Source organism: Anser brachyrhynchus (assembly GCF_964034855.1).
Source record: "Anser brachyrhynchus genome assembly, chromosome: 9".
In the NCBI taxonomy this organism is placed as follows: domain Eukaryota; kingdom Metazoa; phylum Chordata; class Aves; order Anseriformes; family Anatidae; genus Anser; species Anser brachyrhynchus.
In genome coordinates this window covers 6,176,963-6,204,398 of record NC_137703.1, presented here as the reverse complement: position 1 = coordinate 6,204,398, position 27,436 = coordinate 6,176,963, and the positions used below count along the sequence as shown (strand labels likewise).

At 36.1% G+C, this 27,436-nt stretch overlaps 1 protein-coding gene across 11 annotated transcripts in view; it reads right to left on the bottom strand.

Annotated features, from left to right (window-relative positions):
- NLGN1 (neuroligin 1) overlaps positions 1 to 27,436 on the bottom strand; it is a 375,670-nt gene that overhangs the window by 189,757 nt on the left and 158,477 nt on the right. For 6 of the 11 annotated variants that reach the window (XM_080604251.1, XM_080604254.1, XM_080604252.1 and 3 more), the window contains 2 exons: positions 12,617 to 12,676; positions 3,658 to 3,810 (listed from right to left, as the gene is read on the bottom strand). The exons of 1 other annotated variant lie outside the window; for it this stretch is intronic. In XM_080604251.1, the coding sequence (XP_080460377.1) occupies positions 3,658 to 3,810; positions 12,617 to 12,676 (213 nt within the window). Of the gene's footprint in view, positions 1 to 3,657; positions 3,811 to 12,616; positions 12,677 to 13,649; positions 13,724 to 27,436 lie in introns of all 11 variants that reach the window. 4 more of the 11 variants (XM_080604250.1, XM_080604249.1, XM_080604257.1 and 1 more) reach the window with 2 other exon arrangements.

Below are 27,436 nucleotides of genomic sequence, written 5' to 3'. Positions count from 1 at the left end.
CAGTTTGCTGCCACATAAAGAGGAAAAAATTGGGAAATTTAAAGCAGTGCTTAACCTAGAGATTCCTCTGAATCATTCTTCCACCCCCCAATTCAATTTAATTTTGAGCTCCATTAAAAATGTTTTTCTTTCAGTTCTATTAAATTCCTGTGGTTAAAAGATAATAAAGAGCAAGAAATATAAATTAATAAAATTAATAAATGAACATGCAGTCTGCATAAATCTGTTCCGTCCTTTCTCTTCCCTCTTGGAAACTTAAGCTAAAGGAGAAGCAGCCAATACTGACCCAAAGCATTCTCCTTTTCTAAAAATACCTTTCAAAAGAAAGAACATAGAAAACAGCATTGGTAGTATTAAATCTGTCTATCACAATCTGTTCTGGATGTTAAATATATTCCATTTATGATCCTTTTACATTTATTTTATGAAATTTAAATAATAAAAACTACTTTTTACCAGTTGGAGATATTATAAATAAACATTTGAAGTCTTAAATTAGTTGAGTTCAAAATCGAAACTGGTTTTTACATCCGTCCTTTCCTAAAAACAAGTGATAAAAATATTTCTGCACTTACTTCTATGCTGTCCTTCAAGGATATTAGACCACTCATGCAGTATTTCTTACTAGACAAGATTGCTTGCACAAGACTTGCATTTAAAGAGATTATAATGAAGATATAAATAGTCTGTTTCCAATGGCTTCTTTCTGAGTAGTCCCAGAGTTTCTAGAGCAAACAATTCTCTTTTCCATCTTATCAATATCTAAGGAAAGATTTTAACAGACTTTCATTCTCAGACTTGCTTCAGATAAAGACAAAATTGAGCTAGAGAACTCACAGGACTTTTGTTTGTTTTTTAACTGCACTTGCTTCGTATTTCAATTTTTATCATTATTTTCTCTTTACCAATGGAATTTCACTTTCAAGTGTTCTAAAACTCTAGTAAGGAGCCATGTTGCATCTCCATAAAATGTAGGTCCTCAAGGATAGTAGTCTATAGGACAAAAACTGTTTCAGATCAGAATAACAGGAAAATAATCTGAATTGCACCTAAAGCTGTCTACAATGGACTGAAGAGTACCAAAAGGAATCTAATACAATAGCATATCCTCCCTTCCCATCACTATCTGTCTGGAAGAAAATGTTTCTGTTGCAGCCCTAAACATTTATTTAACTGGTTTCCTTGTTAAGAAATGTTACAGTGAGAATCCTGGAAAAACAATGGCAGAACTCCTAGGGCTCACACAGATCACCTACATTAAAACATACATCCATAAAGACTGATACAAGAAAACCAGACCAACAAAGGTCACGTGAAAATGGGAATACAGACTTCAGTTTGTCCCTACATCTTCACACGTGGACAAAGGAAGTAAGGCCCTGTACAGCCAAGCATTTTAAACAGCAATTAATTGACATTAGTTCTCATGCAGGACAGCGAAGCTCAACCTCTCACCTTATGGGATGTGAGTCAGATAAGAGAAGCTGAGAATTTGTCAGCTGTGTATTTGTAAAACCTTATCTTATTTAATGTGACTGCAATTGGTAATGATCTGCCATATAGTGATGAACAAGAGTTTCTCTATGCTGATGAACAAGAGTTTGGAACAACAAAAATAAAAGTTGATATCTAGTATGATTACACAAAAGTCCAACTTTGAGGCTATCTCACACAGTTATCTAAAGACCAGAAAACATAAAGAAAGCCAGAAGAAAATGCAAACTGTGCAGATTTTCTTTTCTGATTACTAGCGTGTTTCTACACTGCCTATTTAGAGATGTCATCGTTATTAATTTAATACATGACAGATAAGCATCGTACCAGACACAAAATACATTACTGACTTCTACTTTTAGTTAAAAGGTATGTTTATTATACTAAGAAAACCCTACAAGCCTGGCACAGCGTTATTTTAGCTGAGTTGAAGGTAATTTCAAGTATTCATACCAATCATTGGATTCTACTGTGAGTTTTAGCGGTTTTAATGTAATAGGTCCCACTTAAAAGAAAATTAGGTCTCTGCCCCTTGAGGCTCTGTAAAGACCACAAAGCCCAAAGAACCACAAAAGCACAAACTTGAATGAAATCCTCCTAAGCTCAATAAGATGTTAGCAGTTGGTTACCTCAGGGATCAGTGTCGAAATTACAAAAGGAAAAGCCATTACCATCAACATATGTGAATTAATTCTCATCTTTCAAGCAACTAGCACTTTCAAACACTGCAACTACAAGTGAATTTAGGAATTTGAATATATAATTCATAAAAATAAACAATGTTTTCAGATAATAGCTACTGTATTACTGGACAGAATACCCTACTAGTATATAATGCAGATAAATGTTCAAAACTTCAAGGACAAGAGCACTGGTATAAAAATAAAATATTGATTACAGAGACAGATTACAGATTATAGATTATTAACTGCAGCACTAATATATGCCTAAGGGCTTGAAATAAATAGGCAGACAAGAGAAGGGAGAAAAACATACAAAATATCAGGATTTCCTTGCTTAAAGACGAACATCGCAAATGAAACCTCTAACTGAATGCTAAGGATACTAACTGGAAGCCAATAACATTTATGATCTTTCTGGAAAATAAAAAAAAAACACATGTAAAACATAACTACAATAGACAATAGACTATTTTTCAAAATCTAGGTTAAAATCTATTCCCATCAAAGATTCCATCAAGACACTTCATTAAGTATCTTCATGCACAACATTTTAATATATATGAAGCCATTGGAGGTAAGTTATCCAGATGAGCAAACCAAAGCAAATAAATTCAGGTATCATCCTAAATGAGTTCAGAACATGAAGAAACAGAGCACCAATGAAACAAAATGATCATACAAAATAAATCAGAGTAGCAGACATTGCTATTGCCCACAAACTGATAATAAAGTTCACTGGTCCTCAGAACTAACTTGCTGCTATGAATGACACCTATCTTATCAAGCCACGTCAGATATTACAGGGAACACTCGTATACCCATGCAAGTATTGTGAAATTACTGTACTGACTTCCATAATACCCCAGAATTGAATTCCTGCTTTCAGGAGCCTTAGCAATAAATTTGTCAGTGGAATATGCAGAACAAAAGAAACAATCACACAAGTGTCACAAGAACTGTCAAATGTGCATCATATATATGACTACAGTGAATAAATAACAAAGTTGTTTTTTTTTTTAGAAAGAAATACAAGCTACCAGAAGCATACCACTTGTCTACCAACAGCATAAGCATATCCTATTCACCAAGTCTGAAACAATCAAAGGTGACTATTCACTTTCCAACTTGCCTGAGAAAGCAAATAAATATATACATACATATATTTTACCTGTCTATGAAGTAAAGCATCACTGCTATTCACAGAAAAAAAAAAGAAAAAAAAAACACTTCCATCTGAACAACTCAGCAATGGAAACACCTGTTTCATACCATTAAATGCAAATCATGACAGAAGTTCTTTCAGATAACACTTGCCACGCCATTTTATCTCATCCCCAGAATAAAAAGCTTTTTTAGACAAATCTGTAAACCAAAGAAAACAGTAACAATAAAAATAAATAAATAAATAAGTACTTTCTCACCTATAGCATGAATTGCATTACAGATACCAGGGATTAATGGAAAGCTGAAAGCTTCTTACCAAGTACCCCAAGGCGATAGTTGACTGTGATGACTATCACATTCCCATAACTTGCTAGAACGCTGCCATCATATAAATTTCCAGTGCCTTCCATGTAGGACCCTCCATGAATATACACCATCACAGGCTTAGGTCCCCCACTGTCCCGAATGTCTGGAAAAAATATTAAGACAAATTTTATCTCAAGAAAGTACCAAAAAAAAAAAAAGATACATGCAATACATATACATATATATATTTAGTGATGTTATTTTTCTTGAAGTGTTTCTCAAGCAACATCTTTTACATAAGGAAATGGGCAGATAGGACCATTTCTTTGTGACTTGTTTACTTATAACTAGAGTTCATAATTTTGAAACTGTTATTGGCCTCAGAAAAGCAGAAAGGAATTGAAAATGGTAACATTTGCTCAAATGCAACGGGACAGCAGTCTGATTCTGTTCCTGCTGAATTTGATGTGAAATGTCTTCTAACATCAGTTTGAGCTCATTTAAGCATAGCCTGAACACTTCAGAAAATCTCAGTCCATCTTCCTACTTGCTTAGCTAAAAGCAATTCATCATATTAAGATAAATAAGGTTTCTCCTCATACGCAAGTTGCTGATGGCTTCCAGTATGACAGATCAACAACTTATTTAAAATATATATATATATAAACAGATGTCTTTTGATAGTTCTGAAGTCCAAATTTTCAAAAATGACTTGGAAGCTCATTAGCACTCGGACCTCCAACACACATTACATATAACCTTGGTAGCCTGATGTTTAAGGAGTGTGGGTACTTCTTATTTCACTGGATTGTGAAAAGGACTGTAGGTTATACCTGAAAAACAGCTGCCTGCATTCAAACAAATAGTAAGGTTCTTAAAAGTGACACTGAACTCAAGGAACAACTTTCAAACTTAGAAGCTCTACCATTCTCTCAGACAATAAAATTAGATATTGACATATCATTTGGGGTTTCTTTTCAATGCGAACATTTATTTGGGTATCCCTACTTCTCCCTCAAATCATCTTTCAATTTGATGCATCGACTCAGGACAAAATTTTGAATACCTAAAGTTTAGTGAACATGTGGATAAACACTGCTTTTTGCAAGGAAAGCCCTTAAGCATTAACTCAAAGCAAAAGTTAGTTAATTGATGAACAGTGGGATAATATGTGTTTTTAAAAGTTTTTTTTTATCTTTGACTGGAAAGAAATTAACAAAAATGCAAATTTAAACTTTTCATGTCTAGATTAAATTGTAATTTGAAATTTACCAGGCATCTGAGTCTCTTCCATTGCCTAGGGTAATCCTAATATTCCATTCTAGCAGATGCTAAAAATCAAGGAAGACAATAGCAAGAAAGCACGTGAAAACTTCCAAATGAGGAACTGCACTGCATATTCCTGTTCAAAGACATTTTTGTCATTACGAGAGTATTCAAGCAACTTCCCTGATTGCTCACTTCAGCTTTTGAAGAAACCTCAGATGTATTTTTTTTACTCCTTTGATTTGTATGAATCATAGTTAGGAAGCTATCAAGTAAGATCTCTCTAGAATTGTTTGAATTGTTTCTGAAGCACTGCAAAGAAGACTAGGTGAGGGCAGTTAAACTAAAAGCCCTGCTTTTTGAATTTGCTGAAAGAGATCGGCACAGATGTGTCTGTTTATAGAAAGCCAGTTGCTATTATTATTTTGATATTGATTCTAATCTGAAGAAAATGCCAGAACAGTCAAGATCTGAAATTGGATCTTCAATATTGGAAGTACTAGAACAATCATTTATTCAAGACCAAAAGGATGATGAAAGGTTGTACATGAAATTGCTTGTATTGCTTTCCTCACTCAAGCATATAGTAAAGGCTTTCCAACATGCAATTTTCAGAGTGTAGTGCTAAGGAGATTATTTATCTCCATTGTCCATAGGATAGACTTATGAGCTCCTGAGGTTTAAACTCTACACCAAGGAAGAAGTCTTTTGAAATTCATATACTGTTTTCAGTACATGGTATGCTCATAGTCCATGCATTTATTTTTTTTCTGATACAAGTATGGAAGTAATCATAAATTATTAATCTGAAACCACCATGTGACTGTTCCCAGCAGAAACTGTACACAGTTAATTGTATGCTCAGTGGTAACACAGGGGGAGACTGTCTCAGAATTCTTCTTTAATTAAAATTACATAGAATTACAGAGCACCAACTGTGAATAGTAATGAAATGTTGGTAGTACTGGTCTGTTTATCTGGAAAATAATATTGGGATATTTAGAAAAGAATGGGTGCCTTTTATCGGAGAAAAGCACACATTCATGAGTAAAATCTGGCATTTAAAGAAGTGACTCTGAGTAAATTCTGTCTGGATCATATTTTTATTTCTTACTAGTAATATGCTTGTAAAGATTACAGGCAGATAAAGTAAGCCTAATTTTAAGCTCTGCCTATGTACCATGTCAGAGCAGATGACACGTAGTATAAATTTTCCTCATGCTGCTTTGCCAAAGTCATCAGTCTTAAAAGAAGCCCCTTCTACAAAAGAAAAATTGCACACCTGTGTGTCTGAGGCAGTAATTTAGTGCTGGGGACATCTGCAAAGCTGTCACAGTGTGAGGCCAGCTGACCTACAAGCCATATTGAAGCTATGAAAAAGAGCTTTTTCATGTGAAAAAGAGGGATCATTGCACTGTGGTCATATAGCCACTGGTTTCACACCAACAGAAGTGCAGTCTATAGCTAGGAATATTTGAAAGGTGCAAACACGCAGCTGGAAGAGTTGTTTAAGTACAGATGTTACTAACTAGTGGGTGTTATTTAATAATTAAATCAAAGGAATAGAGAAACAAATTTAGATTGTAATCAAAAGTTGGTTCCTACCTTACAGAGTAAATGTTTCCTCATGAAAACTGCAATCCTTTACAATTATAATAGAGCAAATACTAGGTAATAGTCTGTGAGGAAAAATTCTATATTGGTACAAAAGTTGCAGAAATATGCTTTTTTCCAAAAATTCTTGTTGGAGTTAAGTGGCCAACTGGACAAAGAAAATAATTGAGACTTCATCACTCAGCTCCTACAGCTACTTAGCAAAACCCAACCCTAAATGATTTGATGACTCTTCATTTTTTCCTAGAAGCTGGTATCAGTCCTCTGTACTCATGTGCTGGAGTGGTCTCTGTAAACTGCAGTTATACTTTCGCACACAGATTAATAGTTATTCATGGAAACTGCTCTTCCTGAACAGGCCTGAATAATCAGGGTACAAATGTAACATTCCAGCCAAGAAGTGCAGTTTTACATACAACTGAAATTAGTTGTATACTGTACATTTTATTAAGTTTCTTTAATTGAAAAAGACAAGCCATTCCAAAGACACACAGGAACAGTGCTGTACAAAACTTTCTGGAATTTAAGTCTTCTGGTTTTATTCACACAGAAGATAAGTTTTGAGTGCTGTGATTTGTTTGGCTTTAAATTGCTAGTTCATAAAACACCTCAGTAGGTCTTACTGTGTAGTTGAGAATGATCTTATTTATATGACATGTGTGTGAACTTTGTTATGATGATTTCCATCATCTCCTCTCTTCTGTACCTACCTAATGTTTGTTGCAACTGCTTTTTATGTCAGGTCTTAATTACATTGCAGGCAATTTAGGAATGGGGCTGTCCTTTATTCCGTGTTTGTTATATCACACAATAGGGAACCAGGTCCAACTGTGAATACTGGTCGCAATTGTCATATATAACAAAACACAATTACAGCTTCACTCAGTTGAAGCTGATGTGAATTAGTCATGTGACTTAGCAATTTGCTGGGAACCGAAACAGGAAAGGAAGCAAGCGTACCCAGAGACAACTAAAAAACTGTTTAACAAAAATGGCACAAGCAGCATTTTTCTAAACAGTGTAGAAAATTGTGAAATTTTGATGTTTTGATGTAACTTTTTAATTAAATCTTGGGTGGTTTTTTTTGGAACATTAAACAGCCCTGAAACAACAGAGAACTTTGAGATTGGTTACTGGAAAAAACCTACAGAGTCCTTACACAGAACATTGGTGGATAAATGCGTGGCTCTTTCATAAACATTTTCCTGAAGTATTTAAGTAGAGCACAGTACCAATCAATGCAATGCTTTTGATCACCTGAAAGCCTTGTGTTTTTTTTTTTTTATGTATTTAACCTTTCAGGTCAAACCTATCATATGCCTCATCTATCATATGCTTTATAGATGCACTATTTAATAAACTAGTGCCCTTATCAGTATTAACATGTAAACATCCGCTAATGCTACATTTTTAACATGAGATATTAAATGAATGTCCTGAAGATCACTAAAGGTAAGTAGTAATTTTAAGCTGTTTAAAGATTGTTAGAAATTCAAAAGTTAAGACACTGTACTGCACAAGAAATGCTTTGCATCGACAGTAGTATAACAGAACCCCAAAGAGGTCCTTACATTAAAGGTCTATCAGAATTTTTACCGTGCACGTTTTCAAGTGTTAATAACAGCACTGCAAAAATTCAACATCATCTAAATTATCTTCCTCATGTAAAGGGAAATCTGCTTAGGGAATATAATCTGCAAAATCTAGTATGCAAATGATGTGGGAATCTATACTTGAGAGTGGGAATCACAGAACTAACAGGAATGAGTGACGTGATGAACAGGAAACATGAACTCATCTTTGTGTATCTGTCAATACTTCCACCTAAACTGGTAACATTTGTGATACTCCAGCCTGGCTGGAACTCATTAGAGGCTATAATTAAGGCTGGAGTATGTGGTTGCTTTGCAAGGTAGATGAATCTGTTCTGTTGTTTACTGATTTCTGAAGTCCAAAAATGTACAACTAGTGCCAGACGGAAAGATTGTTTCTCTGTTTCTTACCATGACAGTTGAAAGCAGATGACACGCTAAACTTAGCAACCTACTCTATTTTAATACTAATAGAGCAATTCTGGAGAAGATCCTCATTTCTGAAATGCACTCTTCTCTTGCACCAACGAAGCTACAGCCTGTTAAGCATACAAAGGAATTTGCAGATGGATTCTGCATCATTAGCAATTTTAAAGTGAAGAGTGGATTTTAGCTGAGATTTAAAACACGCTCCGGACCAAGAACTTCCTTCGTTCTATGAAGTCCAATGGCCCCTGTAAGACAGAGCATCACACTAAATGATCAGAATGATCACAGTTACAGTCTGTGAACAAACAGCAACATCTGTTCCCAATCTGTTTCCCCTTTCACAGGAGAGATTGGAACAGAGAAGGGAAGTGCAAAACTATCCAGTAATTACACTGCAGCCCCCACTTCTGAGGCACGCACTGTCAATTTGCTGCTTTACTGTGGACCTGGCATTTGCATTCTTCAGTGCCTGTATTCCTCATTTCTAAAAATGGAATAATAGCATTCCTCTATCTCAGAGGGATGTTGAGAGTGTGAATACATTAAAAGTTGAGATGCTCAGATAGCATTGAGGACTAAATAAGGATCTGAGACTGACAGATTGATTTTCTAGGTAATGTGTGTATGACAGAATGGTGGATGAGAAGAACTCATTTGTGAGCAATCCTTCATGGATATTTAATACAGCACTAACTACCTAGAAGTCCAGTTCTGATTACTGAGTACATAGGCTAATTAATGAGTTGTGTCACTGTATTTTAAGTCATGCTAGTGATTTTAGCATAGGGGAAATAAGGATACACAGAGAACCCCCTCCAGCCACATTATATGAATTCAAATTATTGCTTCACTGAAATTAGGATAAATATATTAAGATATCTTTCTTTTTAAACCAAACCTCACTCCTAGACTGCATGCACATGCATATGGCAGGCGCAGTTTATTCAACTGCTAAGCAACTTAAATTTTCCTTCTACGCTACATATTGCTTACCTGCATGTCAGTAAATACTGAAATTCACCACTGCTATACAAATTCAAAGATGCTTACTGGTTATAGGTGTTTCTGTCACTGTTGTTTTTGGAGTCTGCACAGGTAGTTCCCTACTTGTTGAAAAACAGGTAAGCAATTTCATGCATAGGCATGAAAGGGTTACACCAACAAAAACACTACCAGACTGAGGGGGAAAAGATTTATACAATTTGACAGTGCACACATTTCACACTCGTAGATTTTGAAAACACCTTCATTTTTTAAACAGCAAATTTGCAGATCATTAGCTGTTAATGTGCACTACTGCCTTTGGGTCTTTTGAAAACAAAAATGAAAAATGATCTAATTAAGCCTGGTCTACTGGTTGCAGCACATGCCAGAGATCCAAGTATGATTACTGATTCTGGTGCTTGCACTGGCAAGGTTTGGACAGCAATACTGGTAGTGACATGTGGCAGATAGGAGCAAGATTATTGAACGCAGTTTCAAAATGAAATCTTCTAATCAAACTGATGCATGAGTGACACAACATAAAACACTTTCCAGGCATTTGAGCCAAGGAACTTCTACGGAAGATCTTTCTTCAGGAGATGCTTAACACAGGAAATGGAAGTGGTAGCTCTGAAATTCTTAAGTAATAGAGAAACCCTTCTGTATTAGAGAAACCCTTCTGGGCATTTTGGAAGTCACTGTACATCTGCTTATGTAGCATGGATTCTATGGATATGAGACAGCCCTTTTCACTGTATTGGCTCAGTCTCCCTAATAGCCTGACTGCATCACTCATTGATTTGACATGTCATATTTTGCTCCCAGTATTCCATCTGTAGATATATTTATATTTTCTAAAAACTACCATAGTGCAAAAGGTGAAGCTTTAATGGACAAGTCAGTAATTGAGACAGGTAAGGTGGCTTTTTACTTTCCCTCTCTTTCCTGCTACTCCTATTTAAATACATGACAAACTTTGTGAACTCTTCAGTTCTGCATATGCAATACGTGCTACAGCTTCAATGCAGAACAACTCCACAGAGGGACAGTTAAATGCAGGGCCTTAGCACACAGGGTTTCTACCAACCCAGCAGACATCCTCAGCAGCCTTTGGGGTCTGCTGATCATAAAAATTTAAGTTTGCCCTGTCTCTGACTCTTGGAAGCAGTGAACATCTAACTAATGCTTGCATTCTTCTATTGGCACAGAAAAGAGAACAAAGCCATCACTTGTATGCCAGAGAAAATTAATCCCAGTTCTGTAAGTTAGAGATTTATTAATGCTTTAAATGTGTTTCTTCCCCTCTAGTTTGACTGCCGCATTCTTACAGTCCTCTCTCTCTCGTGCAGCTGTCAAGGTGGGAGATGGGTTTTCTCCGACACAGACACTTGTTCTCCAAAGACAGAGATACCTATTCTCATTTGACTTTGCATATTAAACTACTTTCTGATAACAGCCACTCTGCTGAATTTTAGCAAATTGTTTTAGTAGTCTCTTTTAAGTGTGTCTAAGTAGACACCGACTCAACAAATGTTAAGCCATTAGTGTCTGTCTTGGCAATTTTACAGCAAATTAGAAGAGCCATTAAGGTCCCCTGGATGAATAACCCAGGTTTCAAACTATCTTAAAACATATTTTAAAGCAAGACACTCACTTTTACTGTGGCTGATTCAATATTACAGGTCTTCGAGAATACACAAGAATGTCTTTTGCAACATTTTGTTGTGAACTAATGTAAAAATAACTTGGCCTTATAGAGCTCAGTGGCTCTGGATTACCACAGTCCACTCTGAATAACAACAGCTTTCAGTTAGGTCTTTCAAGTCTTGGGCCAGCCGGTGGGCTTTCATTTATATGCTTAACTTTCACATTCAGTAGAGATCAAGGAAAACAGACCAATCTGAGTTTACTTGTAAAGTCTGTTCTGCTGTCAGTTAAGAAGTTAAATGGTCATATTTGCCTTCCTTGACCTTGTGATAAGACCACAATGTTTGAGTAACAGTTAATGCACTGTATGATGAAAAATTTCTTAATTAAGAGCCTTGCAGTTTACATATTAAGCTTTATCATAATAACTGATAAACCCAAATATTTAACACAGAAGCAAGTAGCAACTCTATCAGTCTTATACGGAAATTTGTTTTACTCATTGGCCATATAATATATGAAAGTATGTGCTTAAGATTCAGAATTTTGAAGCACATCTACTTGAAGGGATGAGACCACTCATGAGATAGAGCCCCGTGTTACCATTTTCACAGCCCTGAAAAAAATCAAATCTGCATCACTTATGATTAACAGACATCGTTCATAAACAGAATAGCATGCTTGACATTTCTAAGTTTTGATTTTACTTGGCAATATGGGTTCCAAGGAACACAAGCAGATAATCATCTTTATGTGGCTTTAGAAAACAGATCAGATTCCTTCAGATGACCTGGGTTTAGCTCCACTGAATTCACAGGCGCTGTGCAGAGCTTTACCACCAGCAAACACTGCCTGGTGCTCAAGGGATACCTCTTCTGTACAGGGAGGTGGGGGTAGCCTTGTATTTATTTATATTTGTTCATGGTAATATAAATGCAGAAGGTTTTTTATCCAGGCAAATTCAGTTGCTTAAGAGACACTTTTTCAGTTTTCTGTATTTTTCCTTTTATAAACACAATATTTGATACGTTTATCAAACTAATAGGCAGTGAAAAACATCTTTTTACTAGTGAAATACATAGGGTTAGAAAACATGCAAAAAGGTGTACAGAGAAACTTTAAAAGAGTGTTAGTTCAAATAGTATGGACAAAATTCAGTCAAAAGGTGGGATGCAACATAGCAAAAGTTCATTTCAAGAAAACAAAAACCCCTCCGCTTTAAATATTGTTACTGTTTTGTATCAAAACGTAGAACTTAACATTTTCTTTTAAAAAAATTAAAAATGTATGTATAACAACAAGCAAGAAGACAAAACACATCAAAAATGGGAATAAAAAAAACTCTTCAAAAGAAGACAAGAAGTCAAAAAAAGAGGGGAGAAAAAAGATTTTCAGGGATCCTTGTCATGCAAATCAGTTTGGCGGCAAAAAAAATACCTTCATCTTCAGCACCGTCATTATCACCTAAATCATCTGTCTGTTTCTTTGTAAGGGGACCTAGGATTGAGAACGGAGAAAATGGAGGAAAAAGACAATTCAAGAATATACAAGACTGAGGAAAAAACAGTGAATATTAAATTCCCATGGATGTTTCAAGAAAAACATTTGCAAGGAGGGAAATCTTAGTTTATAACAACCAATTTTTCATTAAGTTTTTAAACATTACAGCAAAACCTTCCCTAGGGGGTATGGCTATTAGAAACATCTAGCACAAGAATCAAAGTGCCCAGTGCTTTTTTTTTTTTAAATGAAGAATCCAAGCTTGTTTACTAAAAGCATACCCACCGTAATAAACTATACTCATGCACTTTTTTTCTTAGTAATAGTGGATACAAGAAATGCCAGATTATCTTTCATTTAATACAATAAGGCGACTAATAACTGTCTACATTTGGTTAAAACAACTTCCTGTGAAATGCTAAATCACATTTCCAAGTTCAACCATTTAAGCTCATGCTTTACAAAGAAAAGCATGGGTTTCTCTTTTTTTTTGGAGGGAATGGGAGGGGGGACACAATCATTATTACATTCTCTTTTAAATAGAACTGTAGTTTCCCTTGAAACCTTTGACTACCTGCTGAGATATTTATAAAGAAACTTATAAAGAAAACATGAAAATCCATATGTAAACTAGAAACAGGTGTGAAATCCTAGACCAACTGAAGACAATGATTTTTGCCATTGATTTCAATGGGGCCAGGGTTTCTCCCACAGTATACAGAAGTTACATTGAATATGGAATTGCAGTTTTAGCTTGGGCAGGATGCAAAATATAATTCCTTATTTCCATAAATAGACTGCAAGACAATTTTTTTATGCCCAGCACTATATCGTTAATACTTATTAATAGATTAATCACTTTTCCAATGGGAAAAATGCCCGCTCATTTACTGAGTAATAAAAATATACACCAGAAGGAAAGTCAAAGGCCATTTTGAAAATATTTCCACGTCATATTTTACACACTTACGCACAAACAAAAGACAGTTGGAACTCAGCATTATCTTTCCTTTTTTTTCAGAGCTCTCTCATTTCCATGACATTCTGTAATTTGCATGCAAAAAAGCAATCAGTACAAACACAGGACTAAGTAACAAAAAAAAAGAAAAAGCCAGCCAAGCACAGAGTTGAAAACAAGAACTCTCATGCATAAAATAGCAATAGACAGAAATAACAACAAAAAAAGATGAACAGTGTGTGTTGGTATTTGCGGTAGATGTAGGCAAGAGACATGCATTAACTCTAGGCACTATGGAGTATTAAAACATTTGTACTGAAAATGCTCTATTTAGCTCTTATTTTATACAATATTAGATACTCAGCATTAAACCTGTAGATCCTAGGCAAAATACTATGTATGTGAGTGATGCATTTAAAAAATTCAAAAATGTTTGTACCAGGTGCATGGATTTGAGAAACAGAGAACTCATGAAGTACCATGAGATTTTAGCTGTGAATTTAGGAGCTGGACCATGTTATTGAAAACCAAAGCTCAATACCTTAATCACTGCATCAACCAGGAGTACAGTTCTAAACCCATTCTAAATACAGAACACCAGAATTATACATCATAAATTAAACATAAGCATTTTTATAGTCACACCTGCAACAATCATTCTCTTCAGTACAGAACCTTGGTGAATGCAATAGCTTTTCTTAATGGAAACCCTGGATGTAATCTGCACAGTATATGGCATTAGATAAGTCGACCCTATCTGAACACGCACATTTGAATGCCTCTCTGCCCACCACTCTCATACCACAGCAACTTACTCCTGAAAGAATAAAATTACAAAAGTAAAAGATGTATACAAAAAATAACAATCCCATGGTGGGTTTTCAGCACAGCGTACAGGAGGAATGAACGTAAAATTCTTAGAGCTACGCATCTAATAGCAATGGAGAGGCAGACAACCAAAAGATATACATACACATTTTTAGCAGTTTATCATCTTATATTTTAAAAAGTCACCAGAAAGGAACAGTAGGTTCTGGAAAGGCAAACAGCATACATTTATCCAAATAACTTGCACTGAGAGGGACAATTTCTTTTCTGTACGAAGCCATGATAATGAATGCTACTGATTTTAATACCTGGCCTTTCTGTGGTATTTTGTTTAGATTATGGTTCCAGATCTCAACATCAGTTACATATTGCATTCAATATGTCAACACAAGGGACAGACCTCAAAGCATCTATAATTTTATAGTCTAGTGAAACATCATTGGGGTTAGCTATTAAAGATAACCCGGGTGATTTTCATATTTATACAGGTGTTTCACTAAAAGGCACAAAATCAGACCATCTTCCTGATAATCATGCTGCAATACAGGTCAGGTCATGCTTTCCTCATACCCCTTATGTCTCTCCCAATACAGGGGCTCAGCTTGCCCCATCCATGAAGCAGAGACATTCCTGATGGAGAGGTGAGGCAGACCTACCAGGCACCACTGATGCTATTAAGAAAGATGAGAATTTCTGCCATGACTTACTCCAGTCTGCAAGTATAGTGGACCATATTCACCCCACCCCCCCTTCAGCAACAGTTAGCTTAGAGAACTACAGACCAAAACGCAGTAGAGATTTTCAGCTTCCTGGAATTAGAGTGATGGCCAAGGTCTAGGAACCAACACAGTTTAGACCTCATGCTACAGACATGGAACTATTTACCTGTTATATGTACTTAACGTATACATACAGGTATGCAGTGAAACAATTTGTATTTGTAAATCTCTCTGCAACCCCTAGAATAAACATTTGCTCAAGACCTGTTGTGCATATTGCTATCTGAAGCAGCACACAGCAACATAGGGCTATACGCTTGAACCCTCAAAGAGGAAGGAGAGCTCTGAATTCAGCTGTTCGTTCTTTGCTGCCTGTTTCAATCTTATGGAAATATCCTACAAAATAGCAATAGCTGTTTTAATTAAAAATAAATCAGGACTGGCTCACGTAGTAGGTGTACCATTTTCATTTATTTTCTGCAGGTTTGAAATAATATTCTACAGAAAATTTATGATTTTGTAAGTTAAACATATACCTCAACTGGATTTATTTCTTTGGCCCTGTCAATTTATTCAACGCAAAATTCTTCAGGTTTTTTCCATCATTTTAATATTCTTTTCAGGTACTAGGAACTAACTTTACAAATACTGATACAAAGACACGATGGACTCCGAACCAAACTGTAGTGAGAGATGTCCCTGCTCATGGCAGGGAGGTTAGATTAGATGATCTTTAAATGGCTCTTCTAACCCAAAATATTCTACTACTGATTCAAACAAAGAAAAATATAGATATATATTTGTATATTATAAATAATTCTATAGAATTCTATAATCATAATTCTATAGAATTATAATTCTATAGAATTATGATTACCAAAGTCTTTTGGCCCACTTCTTTCCACTCTTGTTCAATTGGAGCTTCTCTTCATCCTTCACAAAGGCTCATTCACTCCTATTCTTTGATCGCTTTACTTATAAAATTGGGCATCCATTAGAAAAAAGCCATTACCTCATTTTATGCCCCCTAAAGGACATGAATAGTCTTGCTACAAAAAAACTAAAGGAATGCTGTGTAAAGGGGAATCTAACACATGCTTTACTCATTTAATTTAAGAATAGTTCTTACATTACAGAAGTTATTCAAATATTTATTCTATTTGCATTGCAATAACTGTTAACATGAAACAAATTTAAAATCTCTATAGTTGACCCCTGCATGTTTGCAGGTGGCTTTCCTATGCTCAGAATGAGAGGAATATCCTACCTCCCATCCTATTAGCTGAAGAATAATTATGTGCCCAGAAATTATTAAAGTCCAGCCATATTAATACTGTTTTTAATCGTTCCCTTTGATGAAGGACTAATTTACTGCAGCTCACAAATACATTAAAGCCAATTATAAATTCTCTCTTTATGATCTTGATTCACCAAAAGTTATCTTTGGCCTTTTGGACCACACGTGCGTGGGAGGGATAGACACTTGTAGATGTCATTAGCTTTTCAGCCTAGGAAAGCTGTTTGTCACCAGAAATTCATAGTGGAAGTTGACACCATTTTGTAAAACAGCACAAAATCTCTAATTTAATCCATTCTTATGTATACAGCCACTATTTGGGCCAAAATATTCTCCTTTGGTAATGAGAAGAGTCAGAAAGAAGAAAAGGACCTTTTACATTAGGTTAGGCAGACTCCATTTTAGGAACCACCACAGCAATAAACATTCCTTGAGTTAAGGTGTCTGTTCAATAAAAAGGGAAAGAGGTGAGATTATGGCAAACTGCTGAAATAATACAGGTATTAGAATAATTCACTAAGTGGGTTGCAACACCATGGAATCTATTTATACACATATTAAATGATTATTTTTGCATCTTTAAACTTCGATAAATGCTTTCTTGACCATTTCTTTTTCATTAGCCCAGTTTAACTCAGCATTAAAGACCCATGGAGTGAAATTACTTTGCCTTTTTAGGTACTACTTGGATTCAAGTACCACCAAACAACCAATCCATTGTTATTTCAACTATAATTTTTCACTAAAATCATATTTTTCTAGCTAAAAAAATCTGTGCTAAATTATCAGTCTAGCAGATGTTAGCTGAAGCACAATAACATGTTGTACCTACCTCATGGTTTAAATTTAAAAGAAATTAATGATGAGTTATAATTAACAATCTTCAGACCTCAACATTTTCAGTGAAGAAAATTCAGAAATCAAAATCTTATACATTGAAATTAAAACATAACTATATAATAGTTTTTCTTATAAATGTAATGACAAATTGGAAAGATGCAGCATAATAGTCATCTGATGAATAGTTTTATAAAATCATCATCTTTCATTTGAAAATTAGAAAGCTGTCAGCAGAAAACTAGAATTCCTTACAGAAGAGATATTTAGAAGGTACAAGTGACAGCTGGGTCTAAACGAAAAACCTAACGGAAAGAAATCTTTATCATTATACTTTGTTGCAATAGACAAAAAATCTACTTTATATTTCCCCTTATTACTGTCTTGCTTTTACCACATGCTCACTTTTCCTTGTTATTTCTCCCCTGTACATTCCTTTTATTTGCATAGTGTACTTATTTGTCGGGTGTACCAGCAGGGCAAAGCCCCGGTTGCCTTTGCTTTTTGATGATAACATTTGCACTCATGTTTTAACAACAAATGATGGCACAAACCTCAGTCATTTCACCTCTTACTACCTGATTTACGATGACAATCAAATACTGTAATTAGAGCTGCAAGTAACTCAAATTTGCATCTGCAAGTGAATGACAGGTGCAAATTGAACCCACGAAAGGGTTGCCAACTTTCTCTGAAAATTTACATGTATAAATGCTTTGTCACTAAAGAAGCTATTCTGACACTTCAAGACTAACTCCTGCTGTGTCTTTTATAAAATCATATTGCTGAAGTGTCACACAAAGAATGTTTAATCCTGAGCCTTTTTATTCACAAGATTAATCACACTGGCTGGATCTTGATTTCCCTTAAATCTGAAGGAACTTCATTACCCAACACTACATTTATATGAATTTAAATGAGGTGAAAATCCACGACTGGATAGTTTCACTTCTCTGCTTCCCATTTTAGGTGCAGCCCAAAATTCAGTGTATTCTCCAAGGTGAGGGCACTTTACGTTCACATATCCTGCGGAGAGCATCCCAAATGAACCCTCGTTTCAGCCTTTCTTTAAAACCCATTCCCTTTGCAATAGGCCACTCCATAAATCTAATTTCCTTTCTGAAAGGCTTTTGGTTACATGACATGTCTTACACAGTCGCGCAGCATTACTAGGGAGTAGATGGGATAAGTGCAAATCACTGAGTGAGTTGGTGTCCCAAGGCCCATCCACACGACAGCAATGTCGAGCCCTGAAGCAGCACACACCTTATCCTCCGAGATGCCTGCTTGCCCGGGGCAGCCTCAGGGTGCCCTACGAGATGGCAGCCGCAGGGGTGAAGCTCCGCTCCGCTCCATCCCCACCACAGCAGCATGGACAGCTGTACTGCTCACACCAGTGAGATTTGACAGGACAGGTTCAGAGATGGCACACATGATTTTTCCTAACTTCTCACGAAGTACAAAGCTAATATCCTAAATTAGTTATCTGCTAACCCTTACAGGTTGCAATGAGAACTTAACTGATGCAGAGCATACTTAGTACAAGGATGAAGCAATTCATTGGAGAAAAACTGACAGACTGATAATTATTCCAGACATAGCAGCTTCTGAACCACGCTGACTTCTGTTCTAGCCCTTGAAAAAAAAAGTCACATTGGAGCATGGAGAGGAGAGAGACATTTATTTTACTTTCCAGTGGACTAAGCAAAGAAACAACTAAGGAAAGGAGCAGACACTTGAGGTAAAGCAGTGGCTGTGCCTCCCATTGGGATTACCTGCAAGAAGAGGGATGCTTCAAACACACTGAGACTCTGTTGGCTAATGTTGAGAGAAAGACAGCCCATGCATTTAACAAGAAACACTGCAGTGTGAGTACAAAGCTCCAGAGGCAAGGGATGGGCAAGTAACCAAGAAAAAAAACAAAAAACGAGTCCGGTAGTTGTTGTATGGTTATCAGCATTTACCACTATTGTGCCACTTCACTAGCCTATATCACAAGTCCATGCAGCTTTTGACACTTCACTTGCATTAATAATTCATGTTCTTTACAGATACTCATGTTCCAGGGTGACACCACCACTATAATGGAATGCAGCGTTACACAGCTATGCCACCACATGAACTTCAAGATTATGCATCAGTTTTCTCTCTACAGGTAATGACTGCAATTCAGACCCTAATGAAGACTCATGCACATGCTTAACTTTAAGCCTCTGAGTAAGTTCTCTGAAGTCAAAGGCTAAACCTCCTAATAATATACAGGTAGATTCACTCCCATTAACAGAACTGCTCCTATATGCATCTGGGCCAGGTCGCCAAATCAGAAATTTGGGATGCTCAGTCCTGCTTCTAACTGGTAAAACTTCAATCAGTTATTCTGAAGACAAAGCTAACCAATAAATAGAATCTCAGTATCTTGGACATGTTGTCAAAGCTCTGTGATAAGTTTTTTTTTTAATAAACACCTTTTTATTCAATTTGTATACGTATAAATAAAATGCTAAATCTATTTTCTACATCTCCCATAATCAAACTGCATCCTAACTTTATGGAATATTTGAATTTGTTTTAGATCAGAAGCCTAAAAAATTAGTATTTAACTCATACAATGCAACCAAGAAGCTGCAATTTTAAGATCCAAACTTTAAATTCCAAAATGAAAATTCACAGTTGCCAATTGTAATATGAACATTAATCTTCACATTCTTTCAAATCTCGGTAGTGTTGCTGTAACAGCAATACAAGTCAGGATGCAGTAAGCAAAGAATGCTTTTAAATCATATAAGAAGGTAGACAGCCAAGAAACGCTAAAGAAAAGTTAAAAAGATAAGGTTTGGGCCCTCTGTTGCTGGTTTTGTGCCTTTTTGTGTGTGTGTTATTTTGTTTCAGACAGGTGGGATAGGCCATCAACAAGGAAAAGATGTTAGAAAAAAATTCTCTGCTACCTCTTGCCTTAAATACCAAAATGATTAAAAGCATTCTTAAAATTTCGTATTCTACTTATTTTTGTCTTTCTGTTCTCAGACCTGGAATGGGAAAAAAGACTAGTCCAGAACAGCCGCATCCACAGGTGAGATAGCTTTGGGTCCTTCGCTCGGGACAAATGCTGTCAGTCTGCCTTGTGCTGAAAAAGCCTTTTTTCCCCACAACTGATTCTATTAACTTCACAGGCTGCTGTTAGCAACAGCTATATAATATTGTTCAGGGCACACCTGAGCATACAGTCCAGCTCTCAAAACCCACTTCCACATCCTAAATAGAGCAAAAACATCTTCACGTAACCATGGACTTGAACATTGCAGAGAATCAACTTAATCATGCATAGTATTTTCATATAAGAGTCTGGATGGAAATAAGTTCTCCCTTCCCCAGTGTACTCCATGTCATCTGTTTTTCAGCCACATGCTTTTCAGTTCTGTACCATTCATTGTACCACTGTAACCTGTGTGTTATTTTTGCTGTCTTGCATCCCATAGAGATCATAAGTAATTTGCAAGTTTTATTTTCCAAATATGTTACTATCAGTGGAACTTAATTCTCCAGTTTCCTCACAGAGCTGAAGTTCTTCAAAAAGGTGGTGAAAGGGTAAAATGTAGTTTATGGCTGACTGCAATCCAACCCTCCCCACAAACAGCAGACGGGCAGGGAGTTGATCAATGAAGTGCTCTGCCTATAAATGTCCTCATTAACCCCAAATCACTACATTTCTTGCAATGCTTTGAGTAGCAAGAAGGAAGTCTGATCCTATTTGTTAATCAAAGTTTTGCCTCCAGCACCACCCAGAACTTCCCCATCATCTAATGCTGACGCTTGTACCTACGGCACTGAGTTTCCTTGTTCTCACTACTATATCCAATTTTGCCTCTCATGATCTCAGAGAGCAGAGATAATACTTCTGATACTTTATATCTGCATGTAGGGACATATTTAAATGTCTTAAAACAGTCATACAACAAAGTTTCTCCCAGGAAAATAAAGGTCTGATTCTTTTGGTTATGTACAGCTATCTGGAGATATGTACACACATTTACAGGCGAGTTCTACTATGTACCTTTTTAACAGATTCTTCCCACAGATCTGAAGCTCTAAGCATTACTGAAATATAAATAGAAATACATAAAAATCAATAGGCACCAACACTAATAACCTGGTGTTCAGAACTACAGACTTTCCATTAACTTGGATCTTAAAGAACCAAGATACTCCAAGTCAGATGTTTCTCTGCTATTCAAAGCTTTCAAGGCATCCTTAAAAGATCCTTTAATTGGAATTGTGGTCACCAGCTTTTAGACACGGTTTTACCTGCCTGCATTACCACACCTTTTGACAGAATCAAAGTGCCCAGCTCTGAGTAACAGCGATAAGAGATCTGTGGGGGCAGCACTTCTGGAAAAGGTGGTCAGGAGAAAAGTGCCTTGCCTGGAGTATTTTCTCATGCTTACATACTGTATTTTTAGAAGAGCATAATTTTAGGCAGGAAAACTCAAAACTTCTCAGCAATGGAGCAGTCACAAAACAAGAACAGCACAGCCAGCACTTGAAGATTAGTAGGATCAAACACCTGTCACAAGAAAAAAATTTCATTTTGACATGTTTTCAATATTAGCACGGTACTTGTTTTGAAACTACAGTTGACTCGCTCTGCATTTTATATTAAGGATTCCCAACTGGATAGATAAAAACCTTATACTGAATGGAGCATGAAAGGAAACCAGTGCATCACTTCTAATGAAGCAGAACTTACAGACAAGCAGCAAAACTTGGGACCACATATTTACACAGTTCCTGTCGACTCCTATAGAATGACAGAAGGCTCAAAAACCTTCTAGTAGACGCTTTCCACTCATGATTCCTATTTAAAAATTGATTACCTTAACACAGAAGCTGGTGAGCAGGAAGCGATCATCAAAATAGATCTACAAAATGTCAAGTCTGGCTCTACAATATATTATTTACAAAAGCACAGCAAACTTAATAGTAAAATGTCAGAGTAGCCCTTGCTTCCATTTCCATGACATCCATTTATGTGAGAGTTGACGGGTTTGGGACAATATAACATTTCTAATTCTTTATCTGCTGACAATGACTGTGCTCTCTGGAGGAAAGCACTACAATACACAGCAGATAAAAGCAAAACATTTCTCGGCACTGGACAAAAAGTACTCTCACTTTATTTCCTTCTCAGAAGTCTACTTATGTAGGATCACTGTAATGGGCACACTTAATTTTTATACTGAGCTACGTTTCTCTTTTTTAAAGCTAATCCTGGTGTGGTAAAAGGTACTTTCTTTTCCTAACAAATACAAAATTTCCATAAGCAGTGTGAATTACTAAATTATAGCAATGGTCCATGGTTTCACACTACTCCTTTTGATAACAAAATCAGTAGCTAAATTAAATATGGAGTTCTGTAACAACTGTGCATCACGTTCAGTTACTTTATAATCACTAACTCTCAAGTTAGTATTTTTGTTTTTTAAAAAATAGTCCCTAATATGATTAGAATATCTTCTGTTTAGAAAGTAATCAAATCTATAGGGATATTTTTGAGACACTCCTCATGACTCCTCAGTCAACTGAAGTTAACAGAAAAATATCACAATAATCCAAGCTTCATCCCACCGAGCTGAATATTTACAGCAAGCACAACAAACTACTGCAGCAGAACAGTATTTCAGACTACCAAGCTACCAAAAAGGAAAAATCAAGAAGTAGTTCCTGGAACAGGCAGCTTTTCCTATTGGGCAGCAAAGATCGATTTTGCTTATGGACCCATCAGTCAAGAATCTCACTCCTTGTTTTTACTTTATCATCAGCAATGGGAAGTTACGATAGGTGGAGGCAAAATTTTGAATTTGCAATTTTCCTTTAAGGTTTAATTTGCTAGCATTGTAGATTCAATAAAGCGCTGGTAACACTAGACACTATTTTTGGCTCTTCAGCTACAGAATTATTAACTAAAGTGTAAATGCAAGGTACGTATAGAAATAGGAACAATCCAATTAACTTCAATTGATTGAGAGCTTCTAAATCATACCTTCGTATTTATAGATGTGCTAAGTCTACTTTTAAATCACAAAGTTAATATAGGAGAAAGTTTTAGAAGTGTATGTGGACATAAATGACTAGTTTTTGCTAATCCTCTTTCTCTTGCAATTTTCTTTTTATACTTTGGATATATCTGATGGAAAAAGACTAGATAGAGACAATAGTTTGAAAGCAAGAAAAAAACTTATTACTGATAACAAAAACAAAACTTCATTTTTCTTTTGTTGGCGAAATTTCTTTTATGGGTGAAATTAGGTTTCCTGGAAACAATATTGGTCAGGAACACCAAACAATGATATTCAGTGTCTTTTTTTCATCTCAAAAGTTTTTGATAGAGTAGTTCTATTTTGTTATCACTGTTATGCAATCTTACTTTTTTTGAAATAATTCTAGACAATAAGACTTCTATACAAACTAAGTACAATAGGCTCTTCATTTAACAGAATTCAATATGTTTTTGTATTGTCGGAAACAGTTAAGAAGCAGTGTTGACTGATGTTTCTGAATCCCACTCCAGTTTCCAGAAGTTCAAATTAGACAGAGTGGGGGGTGGGAGACATACACATCCCTCACATGAAACCCAGGAAGATTTGTGGTTTCACTTCTTGACACAATTTCATAGTTTTATAAAACTTGCCAGTTCGTTGCTAATTTGAGTGTGGAGTTCATTTCATGCAGACAGGAAGAATTTAAATTAAAAATTCTCACTAAATTGAACATGCTGTGCACCATTATGCCTATATAATAGTCTGATATACTATTGTCTTGAATATTAGTGCATGTCATTGAAAGCACAGATGGGTGATTCACATAAATATGTGTCATATGCAAAATTCACTGAACCTTTAAAATCTTCCAACTAGTTGCATCTGTCATATCTATTCTGTCAAATAATAAACTGCAGAGCCCATTTTGAGTTTCAATCTTGAATTAAAGGTCTGTAAGAGCTCCCTGGCATCATCCTTTAGAGACAAAATTCCGTTGTTGGGACCTATGAAGAACAAAGTACCTAGAAACCTGTACTGTTTTGGTAGCAAGAAGTTTCATTTACATTTCTTTACAATTACTCGGGTCCCAGAAAACCTGTTACCTTATACCCTAAGACTTCTCACTGGAAAAAATGTGCTAATCTCCAATCACTAAAAATTTGCCCCAATGTTTCACTATAACTTTGAATTTTAATTTCTTAAAAAGAAAATTATACATTTAATGTGCTTTCCAGACAGCTGTGGTCCATATTCGCCAGGCATACAGTACTAATTTGGAAAATGAATATCATTTACTTGATGAGTCACAATGACTATCAGTAAATACATAAAAAGTTCTTTACTAGAGACTAGTCTTGAAAGCAGCATTACATGGAAACTGTACTTAAACACACAAACAGCTCCCCTAAGAACTGAGGCCAAAGCTAACAGCTCCCATCTTCCGTATTGATTTCATACTTCTGGTTGATGAAGTCCAGAAGTGAGATATTGTCAAAGAGTGCAAATTGCAAATGCAGAGCCTGAGTTTTATCTGTTTTGTAGAACAGAAATCCCAGGGCATAGCAGACAGCCTCCTGCTGCAGATGAAATGATGCTCCATTAAAGCCAGGCACCTCGGGCAGCGGTCTGGCTATGAACAACGGGAATGGTTCTGGTACCACACAGCACACTCCCAGACGCTGTCTCCTTCAGGCCCTGTGAACGTGCTTTTGCCTGGTCATGTGTCAGGAGAAACCACAGATATTGCCCACACCACCTCACCCCTTCCACAAGACTCCGAGGAAGTGGGAAGAAAATGCAGAAGCTATTTATTCAGTGATAGTTCAGAAGTCTCAATGTGTATTTTCAGAAGGGGAAGGGGATTCTGTAGATAGTTGCCAGATTATTGTTCTTAATTTTAACTATGCTGGTTCTTCTCTGTCAGATTAATAATTAAACGTTACAGTGCCTAAAGCTCCACATAGAATTTTCTAAAACAAAATGTAATTATAATTGCAAAGTTACATCTTAACCATACTTTTTTTTTTTGCTTAAACATTTTGCAGGACCAGGGGTTAAAGCAGTTATACGAATGCCTGGCAGCAGGACGCCAGGCAACCAAGAAAAACATTCCAAAAGAGCTAATTTAACTTCAGGTCATACCATCAGAAGTAAATTAATGTTTTAAGTTGTATAAAATCATTTTTCCTTCCTATAATACTGCAGTATGCTCTTCCCATATGCAAGCTCATGAGAATAAAATCACCCTCACTTTTAGCACATTAAAAATTCCTACATCCAGTAACAGTTAAATTAGTCAAAAGTTAATTAGTATCTTTTAAATGGAAACTGAAGTTACCCCAGCAGCATTTGAAATATTTTTTTAAGCATTAAAAACCACATTAACATGACTATTAGAAATGTACTACAGATTGATTCCTTACTTGGTAATAGTAATGACTGAATCGATGACAGTTGCATAATTTTTTTTGTCTAGTGGTAAATCTGAAAATGAGCGAGACAGCAAGCTGTTGTATTAAAAGCTCTATATCATAACATAGTAGATAAAATATGGGGCTTTTTTTAACGTATATTTAAAATTAGATCCATTTTAGTAAACCATGATTCCCTGATCATGTGAAATGCCCCCAACTAACTGAATACAACTGCAGCATTTTCTGAAGTGAAAATAAAGCCAGAGAACCAGGACAAGGCCCACGTTACAAAAGCAACTTGCAGTTATGCCCTACTTTACAAAGCTAAGTGGAATTCATGTGGTTCATAAGCCCTTGGTAGCCTTTTGTAAAGGGATGAGCTTGTTTTGTTGTGTTTTCTGAAACACCAACCCTAGGTCAATATTGTGCCATTAAAAATAAGTAGTTCACCCAGCTCTCACAGATGTCTGCAATCTTTAGAAATATCACAGGTACTCACACAAATAAGGCATTTTTCAGAAGCAGTCGCAGCATTTTTATTTTTGGAAGAGTTAAGGGATGAATAACTCTAGATGTAGGTTTCTTCTGGCTTTGGAGGATGAAAGGGATTAATGGAGGGTCACAAGAGAAGGATGGGAAAAGTGGAAATAAGAGGAGAGTGCTATTGGATGTGGCTTATCCTTTCCCTAGGCAGTGGTTAGAGGGGTCTAGGAGAGAAAAAAGGGATTGACTTCTTGTTGCATGTTTTGCACAGTTATTCCAACAGAAGGATGAGTATGGTGAAAATGAGATTTTCCTATTCTCTTTGTCAAAAGTAGGACTCAGGTCATGACATTCTTTATACAGAATTTGATTTAGTGTAAAACTCTTAGCTCCTTCAGGCTAAGAGTTACTGTAAAGGCTGGGAAGGACACCACATGTCCCTTGTTTTATTAGAGGAATTGGAAGAAAGCTGAAAAAATGTACAGTTATGTGCTGCTTTCTCAGAAGTAATGTGTATATATATATATATAAAGATCACCAAGACTCCTTGAGATTCTTGTACTGTCAATCTGAACTGGATTCACAACAACTCAAGTTATTATAGAGAAAGCTACGGCAACTGCTTATCAGGTACTTAGTAGAGCAAAACAATTCCTCAAACACATTTTGCTGTTTTTTTTTTTTAAATATCATTAAGATGAACAACACAGCTAGGTATATGAGTATAGGAGCAACTTCAGAATCCTTTGTTTAAAAATAAGAATAAAGCATGTTCTAGGTACATCACAAAAATCCTATAGAACTGGAAACCCTACAGTGCTAATGCAGATCTTTGTACAAATAAGGGCACATTGCATTCTTCTGCTGCACAGACAATAGAAAAAATCCACTTCCATACTCTAGAGTATTTGATAGGCTTTGTAAACAGTGCATATGATTGCAACAAAGGTTTTTCAGAAGTCTGCATTTAGTTTCTCTCAAAAGTTTTGAGAAAACAAACTATGCACTAAAATTCTTCCTTCTGATTTCTGCAATATTAAAAAAATACTACAGTTGAAGTTCCAAAGGTGGGGGGAAAAAAAGACTTGTCTAGATAACTTTCTGAAAACATTACGCTATCGTGCATTTGCTAAGAAGGCAGGAAATGGAACATCACCCGGCAGGCCTCTGGTACTGCGAAGCTCAC